Source organism: Crocuta crocuta, unplaced genomic scaffold, assembly GCF_008692635.1.
Source record: "Crocuta crocuta isolate KB4526 unplaced genomic scaffold, BGI_CrCroc_1.0 scaffold541, whole genome shotgun sequence".
Lineage (NCBI taxonomy): Eukaryota > Metazoa > Chordata > Mammalia > Carnivora > Hyaenidae > Crocuta > Crocuta crocuta.
In genome coordinates this window covers 138575-166263 of record NW_027531901.1, presented here as the reverse complement: position 1 = coordinate 166263, position 27689 = coordinate 138575, and the positions used below count along the sequence as shown (strand labels likewise).

Genomic DNA, 27689 nt, shown 5'->3' with positions numbered 1-27689 from the left:
TAAAAACGAGAAACAAATTTTACCTTTACAATCACACCTAAGAATAAACGTAAGAAGAGGTACTAGAGCACTCCTCAGAACAGCAAACATAGACTGGAATTACAGAAGACCTAAGTACATGTGGAAAGATGATGACTATGGGTTGAACACTCAGTCCCATATAGGTGCCAATTCTCCCAATTTTTCTGTAAATCCTATGCAATCCTAATCAAATTCTTCCTAGGTTTGGGTGTAGGTTATGAATATGACTTTACAATCTGATACTAAAACTTAAATAGACAAAGAGTTAAAAATAGCTAAGACATTCTTGAAAAACAGAAAGTAGGAGGGCTTCCCCAACTAAACAGCAAGATACGTTATAAAATCATCATAATTAATCGAGTGAGGTGTTAGAGCAGGCAAAGACAAATTCATCAATGGAACAGACTACAGGTGCCAAAAATAGACCCTTAAAGTTATGGAAATAACTAAATCTGGTAAACAGAGTTTACCCTGCTTTGCGTGTAGGAGCTATACTTTAAGGTAACCATATAGATAACGGGGGCACATTTCCATTTACAGAAGAATTCCAGTTATTATCTGTACAAGAAATGGTAGAATCTGAACTATCACCATAACACAGTGACTGGGGAAACCACAAATCTTTGCAAACAGTCACCATTGGGTGCTGAACTCTGAGGTGAAAGGTGAGGAATCAGACTGACGGCACCTGGAACTGTGCGGAAGTTGTAAAGATAACGTGTGTCTTTCGATGGGAGGCAACATACAGCACAGCCAGCCCCTCTGAGGAGGCACCACTGCCAGTAACACAATCTACATCTGACAAAGCCCCTGATTCTAACTACTTGGGAGTGGAATACCCAGAGTTCAGAATGTGTGAAACTTAAGCGCAAGTAACTTGGTCTCTTCAACAAATAAACAGGAAAAGAAGAGAGAAAGAGAGAGGGAGAAAGAGAGAGGGAGAGAGAGTAGAGAAAGGGAGAGAGAGGGAGAGAGAGACAAGGAATCTGTCTAGAATTTTAAAAGAGACTTAAGTGATTTCTCAATTAAATGCAAGGTATGGGTACTAGTTGGCTACTGATTCAAATAAATCAACTGCTGACCACCATCACCACAAGAAAACATTTGTGAAACTACAGATGAGTTTGACTGTGACTAGTTATCTAAACACACTAAGGAATTGTGAAATTTTTTGCTGTGATATTAGTACTATGGTTATTGTTTAAACAATTTTTTTAAATGTTTATTTATTTTCAAGAGAGAGACAGACAGACAGAGAGGGCAAGCAGAGCAGGGGCAGAGAGGGAGGGAGACACAGAATCTGAAGCAGCTCCAGGCTCTCAGCTGTCAGCACAGAGCCCAAAGTGGGGCTCGAACTCACGAACTGTGAGATCATGATCTGAGCCAAAGTTGGGCACTTAACTTACTGAGCCACCCAGGTACCCCTAGTACTATGGTTATTGTTAAGGAATCCTTTGACTAGGTGTATGCTGAAATTATTTATATATGGAATAAGATATGATATCTGGACTTACTTTAAAATAATCCAGTAGAGCAAGGTTAGGAAAGGTTGGGGTACAGATGAACCAAGATTAGATAACTGTAGAGGGTGGTGTGTACATGTGTGTGTTCATTATATACTACACTCATTACTTTTCTATGTCTAAAAAATAAAAAAATTAAAAGACAATGAAGAAGACACCAACTATACAATATACAATATTGTATATACAATATAAAGATATACAGTATCTTTACTGTATATATACGTATATATGCACATACATATATGTATACATGTATATACAGTATATAAAACAAGGATTAATATTCAGAATTGTTATAAAACTACAAATCAAAAGAAAAGGATAGATAATCTAATCTCAGAAAACAAAAAAGAAATGGATGGAACTTCACAAAAGAAGAAATACACACAGCTAAAATGAATGAATAAAAAATGAACAATCATGTAAGATGTTCAACATGATTACTAATAAGAGAGAGGTAATTAAAATACAAGTCACAGCACAGAATGTAACCAGCAAAGCATTAAAGGGCCTTCATAAATCCAGCACCGCTGAGGAGCTAGAGTGACGAGAGCTCACATACACTGCTGGTGGGGATGAAAATTAGTACAAAAACCAGAGAAAACAATTTCCAATATTATCTTCAAACTGTATCTAGTTTGCCCTCCTAGGGCAAGATGTGCATGGAAGTGTTCACATCCTAGGACTCAACGAGCCCAGTCTTAGGTGTACAGAGAAAACTTTTCACATGAGTACTAGGAAGACATGTACAAGAAAGTACAAGATTCATAAACTGAAGCAAGTAACACCGTAGCCACACATGACAGATGCATATCAAAACTTACATCAAGCGAAAGAAACAAATACAAGCTTATAGTATGATTCTATTGCATAAAGTTTCAAAACAAGGAAAATCTAAACAAAATATTGTTTACAAATATAGACGTAGGTGGTANAAGGCAAGAATATGCAGAATACATACAATACGATATCATTTCTATACAGCCTAAACATTAAATTAAAACACTGTTTTAGGGAGCAGTACGTATATGTGTTAACAGTGGTTACCCTCAGGAGAGAATAGAGAGGAGATTAAAGAGCAGTACGAGGAGCATGGGCAGTGTTCTAGATGGTGAATTCACAGGTGTTAACTGTCTTCATACTTGATATTTATACTTCGTGTATTTGTATGTTTGGAATATTTCACTTTTAAAAAGTGTACACTCTTAAAGACCCAATTCACTCAAACCACACTTAGCATAAAAGAGTGTCTAAAACTAAATAATGATAATGCACTATTTCCTCTTCAAAAATCATTTATCTATACATCATACTTAAGTGTTTCATTCCTCTAGACTGACATACAATGTAAGAGTTTACAATGTTGTACACTTTTCAGAAAATAATTGATGTTATTATTATAAACATGTAGATCACTTATACATACCTATTTTACTGGACAAGTAATTAATACTGTTTTCCAATGCATGTACCTTTGTCTGTCTTCTAACAGTGGCATGTAAAAGAAACTTCGACCTCTTTTTATAATTTTTACATTGGGTTTTATGCAATGAGAGTGGAAATCAGTTATCATTCAAATAAAGATGATTGCCAAATCATCTACCCATTGCTCCTCGTGACTCTCTCCAAGTGACTTCATCGGAGTACTACTCAGCTTTTGTAACACAATCCTTTACCTGGGCCCAATTCCAAAATGTACAACCAGAAAATCCATTTAACTACATGTAACACAACCTTAATCAACTAAGCATATTACAGATAATTTTAGTTAAAAGCAGACATGCTCAGATATCCTTCAAAAATGCAGAAGAATGCCTTCTGAAAATGCATTTATTTAACTGAAAAATAAAAACGAGAAACAAATTTTACCTTTACAATCACACCTAAGAATAAACGTAAGAAGAGGTACTAGAGCACTCCTCAGAACAGCAAACATAGACTGGAATTACAGAAGACCTAAGTACATGTGGAAAGATGATGACTATGGGTTGAACACTCAGTCCCATATAGGTGCCAATTCTCCCAATTTTTCTGTAAATCCTATGCAATCCTAATCAAATTCTTCCTAGGTTTGGGTGTAGGTTATGAATATGACTTTACAATCTGATACTAAAACTTAAATAGACAAAGAGTTAAAAATAGCTAAGACATTCTTGAAAAACAGAAAGTAGGAGGGCTTCCCCAACTAAACAGCAAGATACGTTATAAAATCATCATAATTAATCGAGTGAGGTGTTAGAGCAGGCAAAGACAAATTCATCAATGGAACAGACTACAGGTGCCAAAAATAGACCCTTAAAGTTATGGAAATAACTAAATCTGGTAAACAGAGTTTACCCTGCTTTGCGTGTAGGAGCTATACTTTAAGGTAACCATATAGATAACGGGGGCACATTTCCATTTACAGAAGAATTCCAGTTATTATCTGTACAAGAAATGGTAGAATCTGAACTATCACCATAACACAGTGACTGGGGAAACCACAAATCTTTGCAAACAGTCACCATTGGGTGCTGAACTCTGAGGTGAAAGGTGAGGAATCAGACTGACGGCACCTGGAACTGTGCGGAAGTTGTAAAGATAACGTGTGTCTTTCGATGGGAGGCAACATACAGCACAGCCAGCCCCTCTGAGGAGGCACCACTGCCAGTAACACAATCTACATCTGACAAAGCCCCTGATTCTAACTACTTGGGAGTGGAATACCCAGAGTTCAGAATGTGTGAAACTTAAGCGCAAGTAACTTGGTCTCTTCAACAAATAAACAGGAAAAGAAGAGAGAAAGAGAGAGGGAGAAAGAGAGAGGGAGAGAGAGTAGAGAAAGGGAGAGAGAGGGAGAGAGAGACAAGGAATCTGTCTAGAATTTTAAAAGAGACTTAAGTGATTTCTCAATTAAATGCAAGGTATGGGTACTAGTTGGCTACTGATTCAAATAAATCAACTGCTGACCACCATCACCACAAGAAAACATTTGTGAAACTACAGATGAGTTTGACTGTGACTAGTTATCTAAACACACTAAGGAATTGTGAAATTTTTTGCTGTGATATTAGTACTATGGTTATTGTTTAAACAATTTTTTTAAATGTTTATTTATTTTCAAGAGAGAGACAGACAGACAGAGAGGGCAAGCAGAGCAGGGGCAGAGAGGGAGGGAGACACAGAATCTGAAGCAGCTCCAGGCTCTCAGCTGTCAGCACAGAGCCCAAAGTGGGGCTCGAACTCACGAACTGTGAGATCATGATCTGAGCCAAAGTTGGGCACTTAACTTACTGAGCCACCCAGGTACCCCTAGTACTATGGTTATTGTTAAGGAATCCTTTGACTAGGTGTATGCTGAAATTATTTATATATGGAATAAGATATGATATCTGGACTTACTTTAAAATAATCCAGTAGAGCAAGGTTAGGAAAGGTTGGGGTACAGATGAACCAAGATTAGATAACTGTAGAGGGTGGTGTGTACATGTGTGTGTTCATTATATACTACACTCATTACTTTTCTATGTCTAAAAAATAAAAAAATTAAAAGACAATGAAGAAGACACCAACTATACAATATACAATATTGTATATACAATATAAAGATATACAGTATCTTTACTGTATATATACGTATATATGCACATACATATATGTATACATGTATATACAGTATATAAAACAAGGATTAATATTCAGAATTGTTATAAAACTACAAATCAAAAGAAAAGGATAGATAATCTAATCTCAGAAAACAAAAAAGAAATGGATGGAACTTCACAAAAGAAGAAATACACACAGCTAAAATGAATGAATAAAAAATGAACAATCATGTAAGATGTTCAACATGATTACTAATAAGAGAGAGGTAATTAAAATACAAGTCACAGCACAGAATGTAACCAGCAAAGCATTAAAGGGCCTTCATAAATCCAGCACCGCTGAGGAGCTAGAGTGACGAGAGCTCACATACACTGCTGGTGGGGATGAAAATTAGTACAAAAACCAGAGAAAACAATTTCCAATATTATCTTCAAACTGTATCTAGTTTGCCCTCCTAGGGCAAGATGTGCATGGAAGTGTTCACATCCTAGGACTCAACGAGCCCAGTCTTAGGTGTACAGAGAAAACTTTTCACATGAGTACTAGGAAGACATGTACAAGAAAGTACAAGATTCATAAACTGAAGCAAGTAACACCGTAGCCACACATGACAGATGCATATCAAAACTTACATCAAGCGAAAGAAACAATACAAGCTTATAGTATGATTCTATTGCATAAAGTTTCAAAACAAGGAAAATCTAAACAAAATATTGTTTACAAATATAGACGTAGGTGGTACGCAGTAAAGAACAGCAGTTAATATCAAGTCAGGAAGAAGTCAGTATGAGGGCAGGAACGACGATTTTATTGCAGAGGGTCCACAGAGGGTTTTGAAGAGCCGGTAATCTTGTTTCTTCCTGCATGGTGGGTGCTCACTGTGTTGTTATGCTTTAGAAAGAGGCGGCATGGGGCGCCTGGGTGGCTTAGTCGTTTGAGTGACTGACTTGGCTCAGCGCATGATCTCTCGGCTCCTGGGTTGGGGCCCCGCTCCTGGAGCCTGCTTCCGATTCTGTGTGTCCCTTTCTCTCCCCCTCCCCTGCTCATGTTCTCTGTGTGTGTCTCTCTCTCTCAAAAATAAACATTAAAAATGTTTTTAAAATAATTTTTTTAAAAAAAGGAAGAGGCAGCATGGTGAAGAGATGAATGTGCATATTCAACCAGACTGACTGGGTTGGGGAGAGAATTAAGTGAGCTGATATACAAAGCAGTGCCAGGCACTCAGTCACTCAGGTGTCCCCTGCCTTTCGAAAATTCATCTTATGCCACTTCGGTTTTACACAGGACCTACATTAGCCCCCGTCTTTGCTAACTGAAAGACATTTAAAGAGGATTTGTGCTTTTACAAAAGAAGCGGAAGTGAACACCGCCCTCCCAGGAGCTGCAGGACCCCAGCACCAAGAGCGGCCCGTCATGCTCCTCCCCCAGGGACCGCACTCTGTGTCGAGCCGCCGTCGCTCTGAACTGCATCTGTGAGCACCTGTGCTTCATCTCAATGTATTTTGTGCATCTGTTAGCAACACTTGTTTAAGGTATCAGAAAAACCTAAGAGACGATATCTTCTGGGTCTGGGAATACTAAACATTTTTCCATATCAATTAATGATATTTGCCTCTCTGTCTACACCATTTCAGCTCATGAAAGGTGTCCTAAGAACGAGGAATGTTCTGCTTTTGGGTGATGGAGGAGACCCGTGTAGGTGTTAGTTATTAAATAAACTGTACGTGTGTGTTCATTTTACAATTTAAAACTGAGAAACAAAGAAAATGATAAAAATCTTGAGTTGAAACTAACCAAAAGAATCCATATTCTCTCTGCGCTGCTGAGCACTGAGTCAGCAGGCTGCCAATGGCATCTGCGGACTCAGACAGGGCAAAGGACCCTTGTAGCAGGAGTCTTCTCTGCAGTGAGCTGTGAGGCACTTCCAAGGTGGTTTTCTCTTGTTTGGGAAGAGCATTTTGGAAAGAATCCAGAACAACTCCTTTTTTAATTTAAATAAAAACTGTATAATATTGTGTGTTATTTCATTGCAATAAGTAAGCTTTCAAAAACACAAAAGAAAGGTTTAGATTTATGCCCTAGTGCTTCCCTGAAGAAGCAGAAAGCTTTCCAAAACATTTAGCAAAATAAAACTATTCTTTTTTTAAAAAAAAATTTTATAGTTTATTGTCAAGTTGGTTTCCATATAACACCCAGTGCTCATTCCAACAAGTGCCCTCCTCCATGCCCATCTCCCATTTTCCCCTCTCCCCTACCCCCATCAACCATAATAAAACAATTCTTTTAAAAAAAAATTTTTAATGTTTTTTATTTATTTCTGAGAGAGAGAGAGAGAGAGAAAGAAAGAAAGAGAGAGAGAGTGAGCACGAGCAGGGGACAGTCAGAGAGAGAGGGAGACACAGATTCTGAAAACAGGCTCCAGGCTCTGAGCTGTCAGCCCAGAACCCGACGTGGGGCTCAAACCCACAAACTGTGAGATCATGACCTGAGCCGAAGTCAGATGCTTAATGGACTTTTCAGGCACCCCTGAAAACCATTCTTAATGAAGTGAGGTGTAAAACTGAGAATGGAAAATTATAAGGAGATTATTCAAAGATCACGATTACCTCATGATCATGAGTTTACATAGTTGTATGTAACTATGCAAGCACTCAAGTTCATTTCTAAAATCCTCTGTAAGTACTGTGTATTATTTCAATCAAGAGAATATTTCCAAATCATCCTTTCCTACCTTGAACATAAGAATTTTTATAAAATTATTTTCTCCCTAAATTTGGGCTTAAAATTAGTAATTACAGCATTATTGTAATAGTGAAAAACAGAAGCATCTAAAGGATATAACTGTATCAATATGAGCACATGCAGCAGACTACATAAATGTCTACATACATACAGAAGAGTCTGGAAAAATACACATAAACTGCTACTTGTCGGTTCCACCTGGATGGTGTAGAATAAAGTGGGAACCTGCAGTTCCACTTCTACATTATAGCACAGTTTGATTTTTTTTTTTAACAACAAATACGCATTATTTATGTTTTAGATTACTAGCATGCTTTCCCTAAAACTAGCTGTTACTGGTGAATTACAAAAGTAAAATATATTCATGGTGAAGAACAGATGAGCAAAGACAAAAATAAAAATCATCCCTTCATCAGCAATAAGAGACAGGCATGGATAACATGACAGACATTCATACCTTTGCAGGGTGTACCCACAGTTGTTGCATATACATTCTTTTCATATTTCTTCAAACGGTCTTCTAGATTGTGAATCTAAAAGTAACAAATACCCAAATTGTATCATAAGATTCATACGGAAACCATATGTAAAAAAAAAGGTCTGCTGTAGGCACTAGATTCTTTAATAGTTAAGATAGAATAGAGGCACAAATACAATTAATACAAACGGTTTCTTAGATATGACACCAAAAGCACAAATACAAAAGAGAAAATACATAAAATGATCTTTATCAAAAGTAAAACTTTTGTGCCTCAAAGGACATTATCAAGAAAGTCAAAAGAGAACCCACAAATGGAGAAAATACTTGCAAATCACATACCTGATAAGGAAATCGTATCCAGAATAAAGACTACAACTGAACAAGAAACCAAATACCCCAACTAAAAAATGAGCAAAGGACTTGAATAGACATTGCTCCAAATAAGACATACAAATGGCCAACAAGCAGGTAATAAGATGTTCAACATCATTAGTCATTAGGAAAATGCAATTTGAAATCATAATGAGAAACCACTTCATGCCAACTACCATTGCTATATTCAAAAATATTATTGGTGAGGATGTGAAACAATTGGAGTCCTTTTAACTTTGGTGCCACCATGTAAAATAGTTTGGTGGTTCAACAAAAAGCAAAACATATAATTACCATATGATCTAGCAATTCCACTCCCGGGTGTATATACCCCAAAGAACTGTAAATAGGAACTTAAACCAAAACTTGTACATAATGTTCCTGAGAGCAGTACTTATAATAGCCAAAAGGTAGAAACACCCCAAAGCTCATCAACTGATAAAAAGATACACAAAGTATGGTGCATGCATATAATGAAATAGTATTCAGTCATAAAAAGGCATAAGGTACTGATACATGCCACAATGATGAATCTTAAAAACATCATGCTAAGTAAAAGAAGCCAGATAAGAAAGGCTTAGGTTTTATATTATTATATTTATGTAAGATACTCGTAACAGGCAAATCCACAGACCCAGGAGTAGATCAGCAGTTGCCAAGAGGTAACAAGGAGTGACTGCTTAATGAGTATGAGGGTTCCTGATGGGGTGATGAAGTATTCTGGAACTAGATATGGTGATGGTGTCACAACACCGTGAATGAACTAAATGTCAGTGAACTGTGTACTTTAAACTAGTTATAATGGTCAATGTTACTTTACGTGTATTCTGCCACCAAAGAAATAACTAATACAAAAGCTGCCATACTAGCATAGTTAGAAGATTTGAGGATGCTAAAAGAGGGGAATTTTAAAGCAGTAACCTTGAGAATAGACCAGAAAAGATAAGCCACTGGGAAGTAGGAAAAAATAAAGTAGCATTGGCATTTAGCATCTATAAATTTTTTTTTAATATTGTGAAAATTTTGTATCATACTCAACCACAGAGTATGCCCATATACCCATCCATCACCTAGTTTCAACAATTACCAAAATTTCTGTATGTATGACTTTTTAAGAAAACTGGAAAATCCCCGGAGATGTAGCCTTCAAACAGCCTGCTGACTTGGGTCATTCTCTCTCTGGAGTTTGGAAATAAAGACTGCTGAAGATGATGATGCACCACACATACACGTACGCTGTTATTTTCATACTGCGCATCCTTCTAGGCATATATATATAACTCTTTCTGAATCTAATCATTGGACAAGATATGGACAAAACTTACTAACTTAAGCCAATTTAACCACTAGGAAAAAGTAGTAAAAATTGATGTCAATGTATTTTCTCTCTGATAAAAGCAAGAATGTTCCTTTTTTAAACTTTTCTTTAATGTCTGTTTATTTTTGAGACAGAGAGAAAGAGAGAGACAGAATGTGAGTGTGGGAGGGGCAGAGAGAGAGGGACACACAGAATCCAAAGCAGGCTCCAGACTTTGAGCCATCAGCACAGAGCCAGATGCAGGGCCTGAGCTCACAGACTGCAAGATTATGACCTGAGCCAAAGTCGGATGTTTAACTGAGTGAGCCACCCAGGTGCCTCAGAAAATTCCTTTTTTTAAACTTAAATTATTACAAATTAAACAAAAATTCTTATCCAAGATGTTTAGCACTAGAAAGAATAAGATGCAAATGTTCTTGTTTAAATATATGTGATCAATCACAAATTTAAGAGATATCCTCTAGCACCTTCAGATTTGGAAATAAAATTTTCTGTACAAGATAAAATTGCAAAGCCAACTATTAAATAAGTATTATATCAGCTCTTTTTTAAAAATTAGCTTAATGAGATCCAAGTACAGACTAACATAAATTAAGGCATTCAGTTCAAAATAAAAGGCACCAATTAAACCTGTACCTGTTCTCTGAACTCTTGCTCTTTCAACTTTGAATCACTGATTAGTGTAGTCTTCTGTGCTAGTTGTGTCTGAAAGAACAAAGTCAGATCTGAAGCACAAAAGAATTTCATCACTGCCTGAACGTACTACTATAATTGCTTTGTAAAATTTTCCTTGTTAAAACAGATACCTTTATGTTTTAACTTAAAACACAAAATACTCCTGAAAATATACTTCCTTTAGTCAAATTCAATGAAGAACCTGTCTTACCTGTAACTCCATAATTGTTACCTGAAAATGGAAAAGAAAATATGAGTGCATACTACACTAAAATCTGTAGGGAACAATAAAATAGAATAATATGAAATAACAAGAAAATAAAAACTTAGTGTTAGAGTCTTAAGAAAGTGATAAGATTTGAGATGAGGCTCCTTTAAATATTTGCTTTTAACCTGGTCTATTTGGTTATACAAACTATTATAGTGTAAATATATACAACATAGGTAAATGCAAAGTCACTCACCAAACTCCTAACAATGATTACTACTTGGCAAGGAGAGGTGGCCACCAGAGAGGGTTTATTCTATGTACTTATGTATTATCTGACTCTTTTATAACAAGAATATATTCATTTATTATTTCTATAATTAAAAAAATTAAACATATTAACATCTATTTAAAGCATATCAGCCCCTTAGGGAAACTTCTAAAGGACTGTTTCTGGGAATCCACTCTAAGCTATAATCACAAATTATTTTTCATCGAACTCAACACTGATACATAATTCACTGTATCCCAGAAGCATCAAAGATGCTCAAGAGGGAGGCCTGGGTGGCTTAGTCGGTTAAGCATCCGACTTTCGCTTAGGTCATGATCTCGCGGTTCGTGGGTTCGAGCCCCGCGTCAGGCTCTGTGCTGACTGCCAGCTCAGAGCCTGGAGCCTGTTTCGGTCTGTGACTCCCTCTCTCTCTGACCATCCCCTGCTCATGCTGTCTCGCTCTCTCTCCTGGAAATAAAATAAAACATTAAAAAAAAAAAAAAAGATGCTCAAGAAAGAAAAGGAAAAAATTTCACGAAGAATAAAACAGAAAACACTTTTTTGAGTAGAAATAATAATTAAAGTTTTTTTTTTTAATGTTTATTTAGTTTTCAGAGAGAGAGCAGGGGAGGGGCGGAGAGAGAGAGACAGAGAGCTAAAGTGGCTCTGCACTGACAGCACAGCGCCCGATGCAGGACTAGAAGTCACAAACCGCGAGATCACGACCTGGGCCAAAGTCAGATGCTTAACCAGCTGAGCCACCCAAGCATTCCAAGTTTTCTCTCCTTTCTTTTGATGCAAGGTAAAGGGCTCAGAAGGCCTTCTGAATATTAATTAATTTTATGTTTCAATACTGGATGGCATCCTGACACAGGCCAAAATAACACCATATGCAACAACATTTACTCTGATACTAAGGAAAAGAACATGTAGTGAAGTACATGTACTCGTCACATAGGAATTAATGCTTAATAGCACCTGATATATTCAAATCATGACCAGATGGCAAAAACCAGAAACAGGAAAACTAACTTGTAACTATTAAAGAAATAGAGAAATAGTCCATGAAGCTTGCTGGGTGCTAAAAGCTAAGATACAGGTACCAAGTAGCGCAGCACAGCAGAGCACCTTATAAAGGCTGCTTCTCTCCACCTTGTAAAAGTGATGCATGGAATTTGTTGTCTAGAAAATTGCTCTCTGGTAACTGACATTCTCTGTAACTCTCAATGATGAAGTCCACTTACCTTCCCAAGGCCCTGACAACAATGTTGTGAAAAGACCGTATCAGGTGAGGGAGGGCACTTTAGGAAGCAGGACAGTACCCTGCCCGGCTTCTCTAACTGGGGGCCACAGGCCCTATCAGTGTGCATTTGCTGGGGTGCAGAGTGGGAAAGGCAGCCACATGGCAAACATGGCCTATCTTTCACAGCACCAATTATATGACTGGAATTATAAAAATGCCTGGATATGTATTGCCAGATGTCTTTGAATTCAGTCCCATTTTCCAAAATAATCCCATTACATTTGCATCTAGTCCATTAACCAAGGAGAAAAATAGAAATTGTTCTTCTTACTGATATATAACCAGAAATATTTTATGTGACTATAAATAAGGGTATATTATAGAGAATATAAAATCTACATGAATATTTAGCACAAAATATAAATATTTAAAATTATCATATTTTCAGTGTGCCTGAATGACTCAGTTGGTTGAACGTGCAATTTTGGCTTAGGACATGATCTCAAGCTTGTGAGTTCGAGCCCCGTGTCAGACTCTGCTGACAGCTCAGAGCCTGGAGCCTGCTTCAGATTCTGTGTCTCCGTCTCCCTCTGACCCTCCCCTGCTCATGCTCTGTCTGTCTCTCTCTCTAACTCTCTCTCAATAATAAACACATTTAAAAAATTTTTTTAATTATCATATTTTCTATGGACACTTTTTGCTTATGGCCCTGGGCTATGAGGTTCACCATCCTCTGTATTCTTTCTTAGGAAAAGACTAAGAAGCATTGGCATAATGGAAATGTCCAGGCTCAGGGCGTTGGGGTGGCTCAGTCGGTTGAGCATCTGACTCTTTATTTTGGCTCAGGTCAGGATCTCACAGTTCAGAAGATCGAGCCCTGTGTCAGTGTGGAGCCTATCTGGGATTCTCTCTCTGCCTCTCTCTGCCCCCTCCCACTCTGTGCATATACACACTTTCTCTAAATAAATAAACAAACATTAAAACAAAAAAGAAATGTCTAGGCTCTGAAGTCTGGCAGATGGGGTTTAAATTCCCAACACAACATTTACCATGTGAGCTTAGACACTTTATTTTAACCTTCTGTGAATTTCAGTTTCACTGCCTATAAAACAGAGGCAAAAATCTCTTCTGAAAGGTTTTGGGTAGGATGAAATGAGGTAGGTTATGCATGTTAACAGGCAAGTCAAACAACAGAAATGACAGTGTTTTTAAGAAACAGCAGCAAAGTGCAGTTCCTCTTACTTTATCATTGCTAGGATTCTCGTCCTGATGCAGCCTTTGCTGGTATTTAGTCTGTAGCTCCTCGAGTTGAGTCTGGAGGTCCATTACTTTAGCAGTCATTTCCTCTTCACGAGCCTTTAGCATAAAAAAAAATAGTGTTAATGAACATATCAAAAAAACCACATTGTAGAGAGGCAATGCAGTATATGGAAAACCACCTCTGAAGGAGAAACATATACCTGAACATTTTTGGAGGCACAAACCACTGCTTCTATAATCACTCATGACTGTGCTCTAAACATCTTTCATGTCCCACTTTAAACACCAAGCTCGCTACTCCTACAATATCACTGTTCCCTCTCTGTCCCCACCCATAAAGCCCATTGAACAGTTTCTTTCCCCTTAAGCTAGGGTTCTTAGGCTTGAACAACTAGCAGGTGTTTGCCTGTGTGGTGACGGAACTTGGACACAGCCTGTGTGTTAGGACTCTGCACTCTTCCATATTAGGATTTGATTTCCAGAAAATAGCCGTTAACATAAACTAGTAGATGGGTGCCTCAGTGGCGCAGTTGGTTAAGCATCCAACTCTTGATCTTGGCTCAGGTCATGATCTCATGGTTTGTGAGTTCAAGCCATGAGCTGGGCTCTGCACTGACAGTGTGGAGCCTGCTTGGGATTCTTTCTCTCTCTGCCCTGCCCCTCCCCTGCTCATGCTCTCTCCCTTTCTCTCTCTCAAACAAACAAACAAACAAACATACGTACTTATGATGGTGTGGAGCCTGCTTCAGATTCTGTCTCTCCTCTCTGCCCTTCCTACACTTTGCTCTCTCTCTCTCTCAAATAAATAAACTTAAAAGAATTACAAACTAGTAGATAGTTTTAGGTACAGCACTGCTCAACCAGCTAGTAAGGTACTGATCACAAGAAGTTGTGAAGGTTTTCCCCAGCCCTTTGGATAAGCTGTGAAAATGAAGAAATGATTCTTTGTCCTGGTTCAGTATACCTGCACATCTATACATGTGCCTCCAAATAACACCAGTGGTTCTTTGGGCTAAAATGTTCAACTAAAGTCTATTTAAAAAAATTAGCTATTGTCCAACATATTAGTAACCATGCAATGTCTCCATTGCCCTGAACTTTCAAAACAAAACAAAACAAAACAAAACAAAAACCCCAAAACAAAACAAAACAAAAAACCAGATAAAGACCAAAAAGTATATGTGACCTATTGGTCCAAAAATCCTACCTAGAAAATTTGGTATTCAAATCATTCTCTCTTCTGTTTTGATTGCCTCGTAAAGGCAACTGTCCATTCTCCATTTCTTCATTTGTCTTGATAACTGCCTGACTTATTGTACAGAGCAGTCCAGACCTCTTCTTGCTCTTATAAACCTTGCAATAATCTTTGTGCCAAAAGAACACTTGGAATTGGAATATTGATCAGATTTGAGTAATGAGGACAGGATAAGTGTTTCCTAAGTAAGAAACTAAACAGGAAAAGCAGCAACAAATGGGTCTGACTTAACAGATGCTGACTTGACAGGATCATCATCCTCAAAAACAAACAAAAAGAAATAGACCTCCTGGAACAAAAGAAGGCAATGAACCATGGGGACACTTGGAAAATTTACTTTTAAATGCCACTTGTCATGAAAAAGGATGAACCCCTCCAAGAAACATAAGCAGAGCTAGCTAGTAACCAGCCCCCTTAGACATCTCCCCACTGAGGCTCATCTGAACCTGGGCTCCACCCCTAAAACACCAGCAACTGCACACTCTTGTCAATGTTATTGCCCACGGTCTTGGTTTACCGTTTTAATTCTACCATGGCATATCCAGTGTGGACATCTACGTCAATGTGTTTAGGCACCTTTGAAAGGATCACCTCTTGAGCTACTTATTCAGTTGGGCCCAGATTTTAATATGACAATTAGCTATGTCTAACATTTCCTTTGACAGCTGTGGGACATCAATCTACAGCAAGCCCTCTAAGAATTAGGAAAAGAATCCCATTTGTATTATTTCTACCTTAAGAAACAATTTTGTAAATTCCTTTATAAAAGCTTTCTAGTCTCTTGGAGAAGGCAAAAAAAACAAAACAAAACAAAACAAAAAAACAACAACAAAAAACAAAAAAACCCCCAAAAGTACTGTTTATTTCAAAGTAAAAACAAAAAAACTCATTAAATGGACCATTATTGCATATCGTGGAAATTATGTTTGAAAGATTAGTTATTATGCCAAAATCAAATCACTAAAACATAGTCCATGTCAAAAGGAAACCAGTTTTGTCTCATGCAGCCAAGCTATTTCCTCCCAGTGGGACTGCTTGGAGTTGGGACTGGGCTATGACTGAAGCTCACTTATGTGAGTACTCAATTCTTCCTTTGAGATGTCATCACTCCCTCTTCCCAAACGGATTCTTGCCTGCCGTACCACACGTCTCCTCTTTCAAATTCACCAAGTATCTGATATGTGCCAAATATGGGCTAGGTCCTCCAGACTAGAAATGAATAACAAAACCCTCCCCGCCAAATGCTTATAATCTAGGAGAAAGGACAGATACATTAATATTTTCCTACACACATATGTATGTACGACAAAAGTTACATGTTTTAAGTGAAGTAATGAATACAGATGAGTACCAAAAGAACACAGATGCAATTAATTCTATTTAAGGAGTTCAAAAACAACTGTAAGGGAAAACGGTATGATGCAAAAAAAAAAAAAAATTTTTTTTTCAAAAAGCAAACTTTTGGGTAGAAAAGGGAAAAAATAAGAACACATTTCATTTTTGTTTCTGTTTACATAAGAAAACACCGGGGGGCGCCTGGGTGGCTTAGTCGGTTAAGCGTCCGACTTTCGCTTAGGTCATGATCTCACGGTTCGTGGGTTCGAGCCCCGCGTCGGGCTCTGTGCTGACTGCCAGCTCAGAGCCTGGAGCCTGTTTCAGTCTGTGACTCCCTCTCTCTCTGACCCTCCCCTGCTCACGCTGTCTCTCTCTCTCTCTCTCTCTCCTAGAAATAAATAAAAAATATTTAAAAAAAGAAAACACCAGAACATTATGAAAGAAACTAATCATTGATTTCTGGTTCAAGATGGTGACATGGGAAGATCCTGAACTCACCTCTTCCCACAGCTGCACTGAGTCTACAGCTACACATGAAACCATTTCCTCTTAGAAAAACAAAAAACAAAAGCCTGGCTGAGTGACGACCCCACATCAGGCAGGTGGGGAGAAAACCGCACTGCGGTGGATAGAAGGGGCTGAGATGCAACCTCGCTCAAGTCCCATTGCTGGTGTTGCAACCCGCAGCTGGGAAGAAACTCAAAGCCCGACTCTCCCTGACGACGGAGGGGTTTGAAATCCACTGGTATCCCAACTTTTAGACATACACTTGAGAGACAATCCCCCAATACATCTAACTTTGAAAACCAAGAGGGCTCACATCCCAAGCCCCACAAAACTGCAGTGATCTGAGGAACCACTCTTAAAGGACTCACCAAGGTACCTGGACTCATACCCATCCCAGGGCCCAGCTCATAGGCAGACAACTGCATCCAGACTTATAGTGAAGGAGACTCACTTGCTTACATTAAAGCATCTGCCTGAAGGGCAGACATCTAATTTAACACACACATCTAGGTGCCTGCTAGAACACTGTCTGGGGACACGGACTGGCAGGTGCTGTTTTTGCATGCTCCCTTTGACATGTTCCAGAGCACCAGTCTCTCCCAGAAGGGAGCTTTTACACGCATCTGGTGCCTGGATTTTTTGCACCTGCCAAGCTAGGGGACACCTGACCACACTGCTCTTGAGGTCAGGGGAGCTCGTGTACCTAGTCTCAGGGGACTGTAATAGTCAGTGTCACCCAGAAAGGATCCTCATCTGGTGTCCCAATTTTTACAGCTGCTGCCACAGAGCACTGCTACATTTCCTGGTTCTGGACATTGGTCACAGATCCTTCAGAAATGTACAGGAAAAAGTTCTTAAGTAGCTACCACCCGAAGGGCACAGCAAGAGGCAACAGACCCAGGAGTTCAGAGTTTCTGTGAAGGAGGACTACTGGCTCATCATCATGACTGTGGCCTAAGGAGAAGTCTTCTGCTTAAACAAGCATGTAAGGGCAGAATGTAATCTTTTCCTTGAGCCATCTTTGAGCTCACTCTCCGCCACACTCCAGAAAACCTGTCTCCTAGAGGAGACATGTCTGGTGGCTTGGTTTTTGCCACTACTGCCCAAGGGACACCCCTTGACCACCAGGCCCTGGTGGCCGGGACAGCTTGCATTTGTGGATCCCAGGGGACTATGGCAATTGGAGAGATGGTTCTTGGCAGACTACCAGCCCAAAGGCACTGCACAGACAGTGGACTAAAGTACACCCTGAAATCTTACTGTGAGGGATGCCTCTTTGCTGGTCCTGGAGCTCTGGCCTGAGGTGGAGACTTCAGGTCTGGCTCACATCTGGTGGCCTGTGTGGAGCTGCTCTCAAGGAACACAGGCTGTGGGTATCATCACGGTGCTCCCCTTCCCTCTGCCTTGCTCTAGCTTGCTAGTATCACCCAGAAAAGGGCTTATACACTCATTCGGAACCCTGATTTTTGGGACTGCCGCCCAGGATACACCTCCAGATTGCCTACCTCTGGTGACCAGCAGGGCTTACACTTGCTTACTGTCCCAGAGGACTGTATATGTTTGTATACTTTTACTTTATTTAATTTTAAAAAAATTTTTAAATTAACGTTTATTTATTTTTGAGAAACAGAGTATGAGCAGGAGAGGGGCAGAGAGAGAGAAAGACACAGAATTTGAAGAAGGTTCCAGGCTTTAAGCTATCAGCAGTGAGCCCGATGTGGAGCTTGAACCCATGAACTGTGAGATCATAACCTGGGCCAAAGTCGGATGCTTAACCGACTGAGCCACTCAGGCGCCCCGGTTTACATACTTTTAAAACCTGATGCCTGAGGGTTGGGCTTCCAGTCAGCATGAATCCAGGTGCTGAGATCCTCCCTTTTGAAATACTGACAGGTTTTAGTACTTCCTCAACTATTGGGAACTATTAAAAAATATAATAGGCTGCTCAGACCAGCACAAAGGATTAAGACACAATCAAAAACTCAGGCAGAGTTGAATAATAAGATTCATCTCCTACATAAGGCTAATCCTTCAAGACTCAGAGAGGTGGCTGGTTCATCTACTGTATAATCACTTATAAAGCTAGTTTGAGGTTAAAAGACAACAGTATAAATTATTATGGTTATAATAATGAATAAAGAGATACACAAGATAAAAAGACATAGAATGAGGGGTGCCGGGATGGCTCAGTTGGTTCAGCACCTGACTTCAGCTCAGGTCATGATGACATGTGAGTTTAAGTCCCACACTGGGCTTGCTGCTGTCAGTGCAGAGTCTGCTTCAGATCTTCTCTCTCTCTCTCTCTCCCACTCCCCTATTTGTGCTCTCTCTCTCAAAAATAAACATTAAAAAAAAGATGTAGAATGTAACATCAAAAACAAAAATGTCAGGGAGTGATTATAATGTTGAGCTTTACAATAGGATCAAGCTTACATTATGAATTTAAAACACTGTTATAAATGGTTTTATGTAAGCCTCATGGTAACCATGAAGCAAAACCTATAGTAAATATACAAAAGATAAATATAAACATACCACCAAAGAAAGCCATCAAACTATAAAGAAAGAGAACAGGAAAATCAGCAGGGAACAGAAAGTAAGTACAAAAACAGCCAGAAAACAATGAACAAAATGGCAATAAGCATATAATTATCAAGAATTACTTTAAATGTAAATGGACTAAATTTTCCAATCAGAAGACTAACAATGCCTGAATACATTAAAAACAAGAACCATCTATATGTTGCCTGCAAGAGCCTCACTTTATTTTTTTCTTTGAGTTTATTTATTTTTGAAAGAGAGAGATAGAAAGCAAGTGAGGTGGGGGGGGTAAGGAGGGGGAGGAAGGGAGAGAGAGAGAGAGAGAGAGAGAGACAATGAATCCCAAGCAGGCTCTGCACTGTCAACGCAGAACCCAATGTGGGGCTTGAACTCACTAACTATGAGATCATGACCTAAGCCAAAATCTAGTTGGATGCTTAACTGACTGAGCTGCCTAGGCACCCCAAGAGACTCACTTTAGATGTAAGGACACACACACATACCAAAAGTAAAAGGATGAGAAAAGATATTCCATCCAAACATAAACAACAAAAACCAAAAGCCAGGGTAGACTATCAGACAAAATAAGACTTTAAAACAAAGACAAATCAGAGACAAAGAAGGATTATTACATAGTGATGAAAGGGTCAACTCCACAAAAAAGACAAAACACTTACAAATATTTATGTACCCAACATATGCACACCTAAATACATAAAGCAAATATTAACAGACCTCAAGGGAGTAACAGCAATACAATAATAGTGAGGAACTATAAACCCCACTTACATCAATGGATAGATCATCTGGAAAGGAAATCAATAAGGAAATAATGGCCTCAAGTGACATATTAGACCAAATGAACTTCACAGAAATATACAGAATATCCATTCCAAAAGCAAGAGAATATACATTCTTCTCAAGTGCACATGAAACATTTTCCAAGATAGATCATATGTTAGGCCACAGAGCAAGTCTTAATAAAGTTAGAGGATGAACTCTATCAACCATCTTTTCCAACCACAACAATATTAAACCAGAAATTAATTACACAAAGAAAACTGGAAGGCATAGCCCAGGGAATACAGTCAGTGATACTGAAATAGCATTGTATGTTGACAGATGGTAGTTACACTTATGGTGAGTGCAGCATAACATATAGAGATGTTGAATCACTATGTTGTACACCTGAAAATAATGTAACATTGTATGTCAACTGTACTCAAATAAAAAAAAATTTTTAAAGCACACACAAAGAAAACTGGAAAATTCACAAATTTGTGGAGATTTAACAACATGCTACTAAATAACCAATGGGTCAAAGTAGAAATCAAAAGAAAAAAATCTTGAGACAAATAAAAATGGAAATAGAACATACTAAATTTATAGGATGGCAGCAAAAGCAGTTCTGAGGGAAGTCATTGTGATAGATACCTACACCTCAAGAAACATGAAAATTCTCAAATAAACAACCTAACTTTACACAAACCTCAAGAACTACAATCAATGAAGCCGAAAGTTAGCAGAAGAAAGGAAAGAACACACTGGAGCAGAAATAAATGATCTAAAGACTAAAAACAAAATACAAAATTGATCAATGAAACTAAGAGCTGGTTTCTCTAATATGATACACAAAATTGACAAAACTTTATCTAGACCTTCCGGGGGGAGGGGGGGGGAGAAAGAAAGAGAAATCAAATAAATGCAATCAGAAATCAAAGAGAAGTCACAACTGGTATCATAGAAATACAAGAATCATTGACACTACAATGAAAAATTACATGTTAACAAATTGGACAACCTAGCAGAAATGGATAAATTCCCAGAAACATATAACCTACCAACACTAAATCATGATGAAGTAGAAAAATCTGAACAGACCAATTACTGGTAATGAGATTGAATCAGTCATCAAAAACCTCCCTATAAGCAAAAGTTCAGGACCAGACAGCTTCACTGGTGAATTGTACTGAACATTCAAAGAAGAATTAATACTAATATTTCTTAAATTCTTCCCCCCCCCAAAAAAAAAACAGAAGAAAGAACTTTTCCAAACACATTTTAATAGGCCAGCATTACCCTGATACCAAAACCAGACAAAGACACCACACACATACACAAAAATTACAGGCCAGTACACTAATGAACATAAATGGAAAAAGTCCTCAACAACATATTATTAGCAAATCAAATTCAGCAATACATTTAAAGGATCATATACCATGATCAAGTGGGATTTATTCCAGGGATGCAAGGATGCTTCAACATCTGCAAATCAATCAGTGTGATACACAGAACAATATGAAGGATAGAAATCAGATGATTATCTCAATAGATGACAAAATAGCATTTGACAAAATTCAACATCCATTTATAATAAAAACTCTCAACAAAGTGGGTCGAGAGGGAATGTGTCTCAACATAACAAAGGCCAAATATGACAAGTCCAGAGCTAACATCATGCTTCATGGTGAAAGGCTATAAGCTTCTCCTCTCAGATCAGGAACAAGACAAGGATGCCCACTCTCACCACTTTTATTCAACACAGTATTGGAAGTCCTAGCCAGAGAAATTAGGCAAGAAAAATGAATAAAAGGCATCCAAATTGGAAAGGAGGAAAGGAAGAAGTAAAACTGTTTACTATTTGCAGATTACATATTACATACAGAAAATCCTAAAGACCCCAGCAAATACCTGTTAGAACCAATAAACAAATTAAGCTGTAGGATACAAAATCACTACATGAAATCTGTTGCATTTGTATACACTAATAAACTATCAGAAAGAAAATTAATAAAACAATCCCATTCACAATTGCATCAAAACAATAAAATTTATAGGAATAAATTTAACCAAGGAGCTGGAAGACCTGTGCCCTGAAAACTATGAGACACCGATGAAAGAAACTGAAAAATACATTAAAAAATGTAAAGATATTCTGTGCCTCTGGATTGTTAGAATTAATATTGTTAAATGTCCATACTACTCAAAGCAATCTATAAATTCAAGGTGATCTCTTTTAAAATTCCAATGGCGTTTTTCACAGAACTAGGACAAATAAATCTAAAATGTGTCTGGAACCATGAAAGACCCCAAATAGCCAAAGCAATTGTGAGAAAGAACAAAGCAGGTGGCATCATGCTCCCTAATTTCAAACTATACTGTAAAGCTACAGTAATTAAGACAGTATAGTATTGGCATAAAAACGGACACAGAGATCAGTGGAAGAGGGTAGAGCCCAGGAATAACCCTATGCACATGGTCACCTAATTCACAACAAAGGAGCCACGAACATTCAACAGGGGAAAGGCTAGTCTCTTCAATAAATTGTGTTGGGAAAACTGGACAGCCACATGCAGAAGAATGAAACGGGACTACCACCTTATACAAAAGATTAACTCAAAATAGATCAAAAACGTGAACGTAAGACCTAAAAACATAAAACCCCCAGAAGAAACGTAGGCAGTAAGCTCCGTGACACAGGTGTTGGTGATAATCTTTGAACCCGACACCAAAAGCAAAATGACAATCGCAAAAGTAAACCAGTGGCACTATATGGAACTGTAAAGTTTCTGCACAGAGAAGGGAGCCATCAAGAAAATGGAAAGGCAACCTAAAAAATGAAAGGAAATATTTGATCTGATAGGTTGACAAGGGCTAATATCTGATAAGGGGCCAATATACAAAATATATAAGGAATTCATACAACTCAACAGCAAAAAGAAAAACATTCCAATTAAAAAATGGGCAGAAGACTCATTTTTTTCCCAAAGATATGCAGATGGCCAACAGGCTCATGAAAAAATGCTCTCCATCATTAATCATCAGAAAAATGCATATCAAAACCAAACTCAGATACAGAGAACAGATCGGTGGGTTCCAGAGGCAGGGATGGTGAGTGGGAAAAATGGATGCACTGTTTTTGTTTGGGTTTGTTTACTTAAATAAATTTATAAAAAAGAAAAGAATGGTGGGGCTTCTGGGTGGCTCAGTTGGTTATGCATCTGACTCTTATATTCAGTTCAGGTCATGATCTCATGGTTCGTGGGTTCAAGTCCCACATTGGGCTCCGCACTGTTAGTGTAAAGCCTGCTTGGGATGCTCTCTCTCTGGCCCTCCTCTGATCATTCACTTTCTCTCTCAAAACTAAATTTAAAAAAACTTTAAAAAAAAGAGAAAAGAATGGTTACCCGTGGAGAGAGAGGGGGGCAAGTTATATATAGAACAGAGAACAGGAATAGGCTTTCATTATATTTTCTAATTATACTTTCTAATATTATTTTGATCTTTAAACTGTGTGCAAAGATTGATTCAAATTTTTTTCTAAGTAAAAGTTAAATTTAAAGCTTATTTTTTAAAGCCAAAATTTGAGAGATGGTAATAGCTGCACTAATTCACAAAGCTTGAGAAAGTGTTCTTTAGGCACACAGAAAAAGCACCACCAAAGTAAAATATGGTGAAGAACTGCTAACATTGAGCTCCTCTATAACACAGACTGAACTGGATGAGGTATCACTGGGACAATGGGAAGCCATTGAAGGTATTTTGGAGGAGAAGTGGGATGATCACATCCTCATTCCAAAATAGAAAAGAACTCTGACAGGAAGAGATATAGATCTTAGAAAAAAGACCAGCAGCAAAGAGATCAGTTGTGAAATTAACACAACAGACCAGACCAAATGAAAGATGGCAGCCAGAATGTGGCAACAGCAGTGGAGTTACGAACACGCAGTATGGCTCAACGAAAATCTATGTCCTGAGAGTCTACTATATGTCAGGTATTGTGCTGGAGGTATACAATTAAAGGGAGACAGAGGATTTCTCTGCCCAGTGAATCAGGGAACATAAGTAGATTACCTGTCCTAAAACGTATGGTGATGATGCATATGTGTGAGGGGCTGAGAATGATAGAAGGTATGACTCAAGGATGACAAAAGTTCCCAGCATCTTCAAATGTAGAAGAGAATAGTAAGAATGTTACCTAAGATAGTAAAATCAGGAAAATGAAAATGTCTCTGTGCTCCACTTTGCTATTAACAAGTCACAAAACTGTTTTAATGGATGACACCAATACGTCACTCTACAACATCATCATTCAGACAAGTCATCATTTCAGAGGCTGAAAACACACCACTATGTAAAATATACAAACCCCATGTAAAACTCTAATTCTGGAAATTTTAAAATGGGAGAAGGGTAGAGAATATGACTCAGAATTAAAGGAATATGGTATTTGATGAGAATTGCTAATATCTCTTTTAGTAATATCTGTATTTTTTAAAAGAAATTCTTCAAGATGGAGTGTGTATTTGGAGTGTTCAGATGGAGAGGACTGCCTATCTATCACAAAGTCAGCCCTAGACCTGGCAGTTGACAAGTCTGAGGCCACACTACCAAATACAGTAGTCACAAGCCACCCAAAACTGTGGCTATGAGCCCTGGAAATGCAGCTAATCCAAACTGATGCGGGCTGCAAATATAAAAAGACACTGCATCCCAAAGAAATAAAGACATATATAATTTGTATACTGACCACATACTGAAATGATAATATTTGGGATATAATGGGGTTAACATATTACTATTAAAATTAAATTCACCCAGGAGTGCCTGTGTGGCTCAGACAGTTAAGCATCCAACTTTGGCTGAGGTCATGATCTCCTGGTTCGGGAGTTTGAGCCCTGCGTCGGGCTCTGTGCTGACAACTCAGAGCCTGGAGCCTGCCTCAGATTCTGTGTCTCCCTCTCTGAAGGCCTCTCTGACCTTCTCCCATTCCTGCTCTCTCTCCCAAGAATTAACATTAAAAAAATAAAAAATAAATAAATTCACCTAGTAAGTCAGAAGAAAAACAAATACCATATGGTTTCATTCATCTGTGGAATTTAAGAAACAAAGGAGCCAAGGGGCGGGGGGCGGGAGGGGGGAGAGCGAGAGTGAGACAAACCAAGAAACAGGCTCTTAACTATAGAGAACTGATGGTTACCAGAGGGGAGGGAGTAGGGAATGGGTGAAATAGGTGATGGGGGTTAAGGAGTGCACTTGTGATGAGCACAGGGTGTTGTATAGAACTGCTGAATCACTACATTGTACACCTGAAACTAATTTTACACTGTATGTTTACTAACTAGAATTTGAATAAGAAGAAAAAAAAATTAAGCTCACCTGTTTCTCTTTCCTAATGTGGATTCTAGGAAATGTTCAATTACATGTATGGCTCACATTTGTGGCCTGCACTGTATTTCTAATGGACAGTGCCAGGGTGAGGCCCAGGAAGGGGTTTTGGAGAAGAGTCCAACTCCAGCAGATTTTCAAAGAGGAACTTCTGTTACCTGCCTCCCTGTTTCCTCACCCCTCTATCTACGGAGGTAAGTCATGACCCTAGAAAGTCTTTCATCTGCTACCCCATACGTCCAGAGACAGAGAAGTAGTTAGCAAAAGGGAACTAGCTAGGACACTGTTCGTCCCCTGCAAATGAGGCTCACTGACTTACTTATCCATGATAAATAACTACTGCCCTCCCCTAAATTCCTTTCTTAGAGAGAAGTCTTCATAAATACATGAAGCTAATGAAGGGTTAGTGCTCTCCCACTCACTGGGAAGCTTTAGGGANAGCTGAGACTTTCTTTTCCCTTCACAAAAAAAAAAAAAAAAAAAAAGATGAAGCTAATCTAACTTTAATGTACCTTCCAATTCCAAGATTCTCTAAGCATTCAAGAAACAATAGTGTTTCTTAAAGCTTTGCACATTTATACTCTATGAAAGTCTAAGAAAATGTGAAATTATTCAAACCTTTTCATTAATAAGATCACAAGTTCAAAAATTATACAAAGGTGGCATTTCTATGTATGTGCCTTTTACTGGAATTTCAGCCTTTTCAATTGCATATAAAACAATTATTATTAGATCTGTTCCTGGCTCAGACTTCTCCTGCTGCCATAGCCTGCTGAGGCATGGTGCTCTGATTTATACGCTTTTAGGCATCAAATGGTTCCCTGCATAGAGTGAAATAAGGCTTGGAGTAACTAAGGAATCTACATCCCAACAGAGCGTAATTTACATGGTGCTACATTTGAAAAATTTCTCGAGTCCAAAATACTCACTGGCATTCGTGGCTTATCTTGACATACAAAAATGACAATGCCCACCTACCACCCATAGAATAGATACATTGAACCAACCTTCCACTAAATATAAAAGATTTAGCCGATATGTTCCATTTTTTCCCCCATCTTTTTTATCCCTTGAAAGCAACAAAAAGTATGTAAACTGGTTTGGGATGGAGTAAAGTTAGCTGGCCCTCCTGGAAAGATCCCAGCTGGGTGGCCACACTCTCACACACACACAAACTGTCCCACTACTTAGACTTCACCCAAGTGCAAGCTCTCCGTTCTTAGTCTGGTTCTCTTACAATTTGGTCTGACTCTGAGAGAAAGAATAGGAGAGAGCCCTTTCTTCCCCCTGGTAACTCACTGTTCCACACCTGCCAAGCAGACTGAACTGCCAGGTTAGCAGAATCCGATCAGGAAACTACGATCCTGGCAGAAATCAATCAGGCTCCTTACAAATTTGCAAAGAGTGCAAATATTAAACTTGGACCCTATTGAGCCTCTGCACTAGAAAAACAAGGAATCTGACAGCCCAATCTTTAGCACCACCATGAAATCTATTACAGTTAAATTTCAAAAAAGAGAAAGAAAATAAAGTACATCAAGGATTTCTTCATATCTTTTGGCTGTTCTTTGTAAATCATCTTCCTTCTCTGCAATTTTTTTATATAACTGACTTGTCTCTTCTTGATGGCTTTCCAAAAGTTCAGCTTCCACTTCCTGGGCTTTATCTACAATATAAAAAAGGGACACACAAACAAGAAAACACATTAAGGAAGAATTAACATCTATATCCCATTTTAGTTCCAAATCAAATTTGCTAAAAACCAGTTGGTCACATATACTCTCTCACACAGCAGAAATGTCTTTATAAACGTTTCAGGGCCTTCCACCCGCTCCTCCTCTCCGCAAGGCGAGCCGCAGCCAGGCACTACACGTTCCCGTTAGGGGACCTTCTTGGGTAGGAATCATTTTTTTCTCCAGTTTAATTACTTAAAGCACTCAGCACAGTGTGAAAACAGTTAAGAGTAAATTATAAATCATTTCTGCTGATTCTAACTTGTTCTTTACTGAATTTAAACTATGACTTACCAATGGTTTCTTTTATGGTCATTTCCAGTTCCTGTTCCTTCTGCGCCAGCTGTGTATGGAACTCCCTCATCAGCTGTTTTAGTGTGGAATTGTGCTTCAACTCAAGATCTTCCTGCTCCTGTCTGTGTAACAAAAATATAAAGAGCTAACA

The 27689-nt window shown here is 38.5% G+C and overlaps 1 protein-coding gene across 6 annotated transcripts in view; it reads right to left on the bottom strand.

Annotated features, from left to right (window-relative positions):
• GOLGA4 (golgin A4) overlaps nt 1-27689 on the bottom strand; it is a 127946-nt gene that overhangs the window by 19964 nt on the left and 80293 nt on the right. For 4 of the 6 annotated variants that reach the window (XM_077774002.1, XM_077773996.1, XM_077773997.1 and 1 more), the window contains 6 exons: nt 27539-27660; nt 27047-27177; nt 13685-13798; nt 10932-10952; nt 10682-10750; nt 8332-8407 (listed from right to left, as the gene is read on the bottom strand). In XM_077774002.1, coding sequence (XP_077630128.1) covers nt 8332-8407; nt 10682-10750; nt 10932-10952; nt 13685-13798; nt 27047-27177; nt 27539-27660 — 533 coding nt within the window. The remainder of the gene's footprint in view (nt 1-8331; nt 8408-10681; nt 10751-10931; nt 10953-13684; nt 13799-27046; nt 27178-27538; nt 27661-27689) is intronic. The other 2 variants (XM_077773999.1, XM_077774001.1) reach the window with 2 other exon arrangements.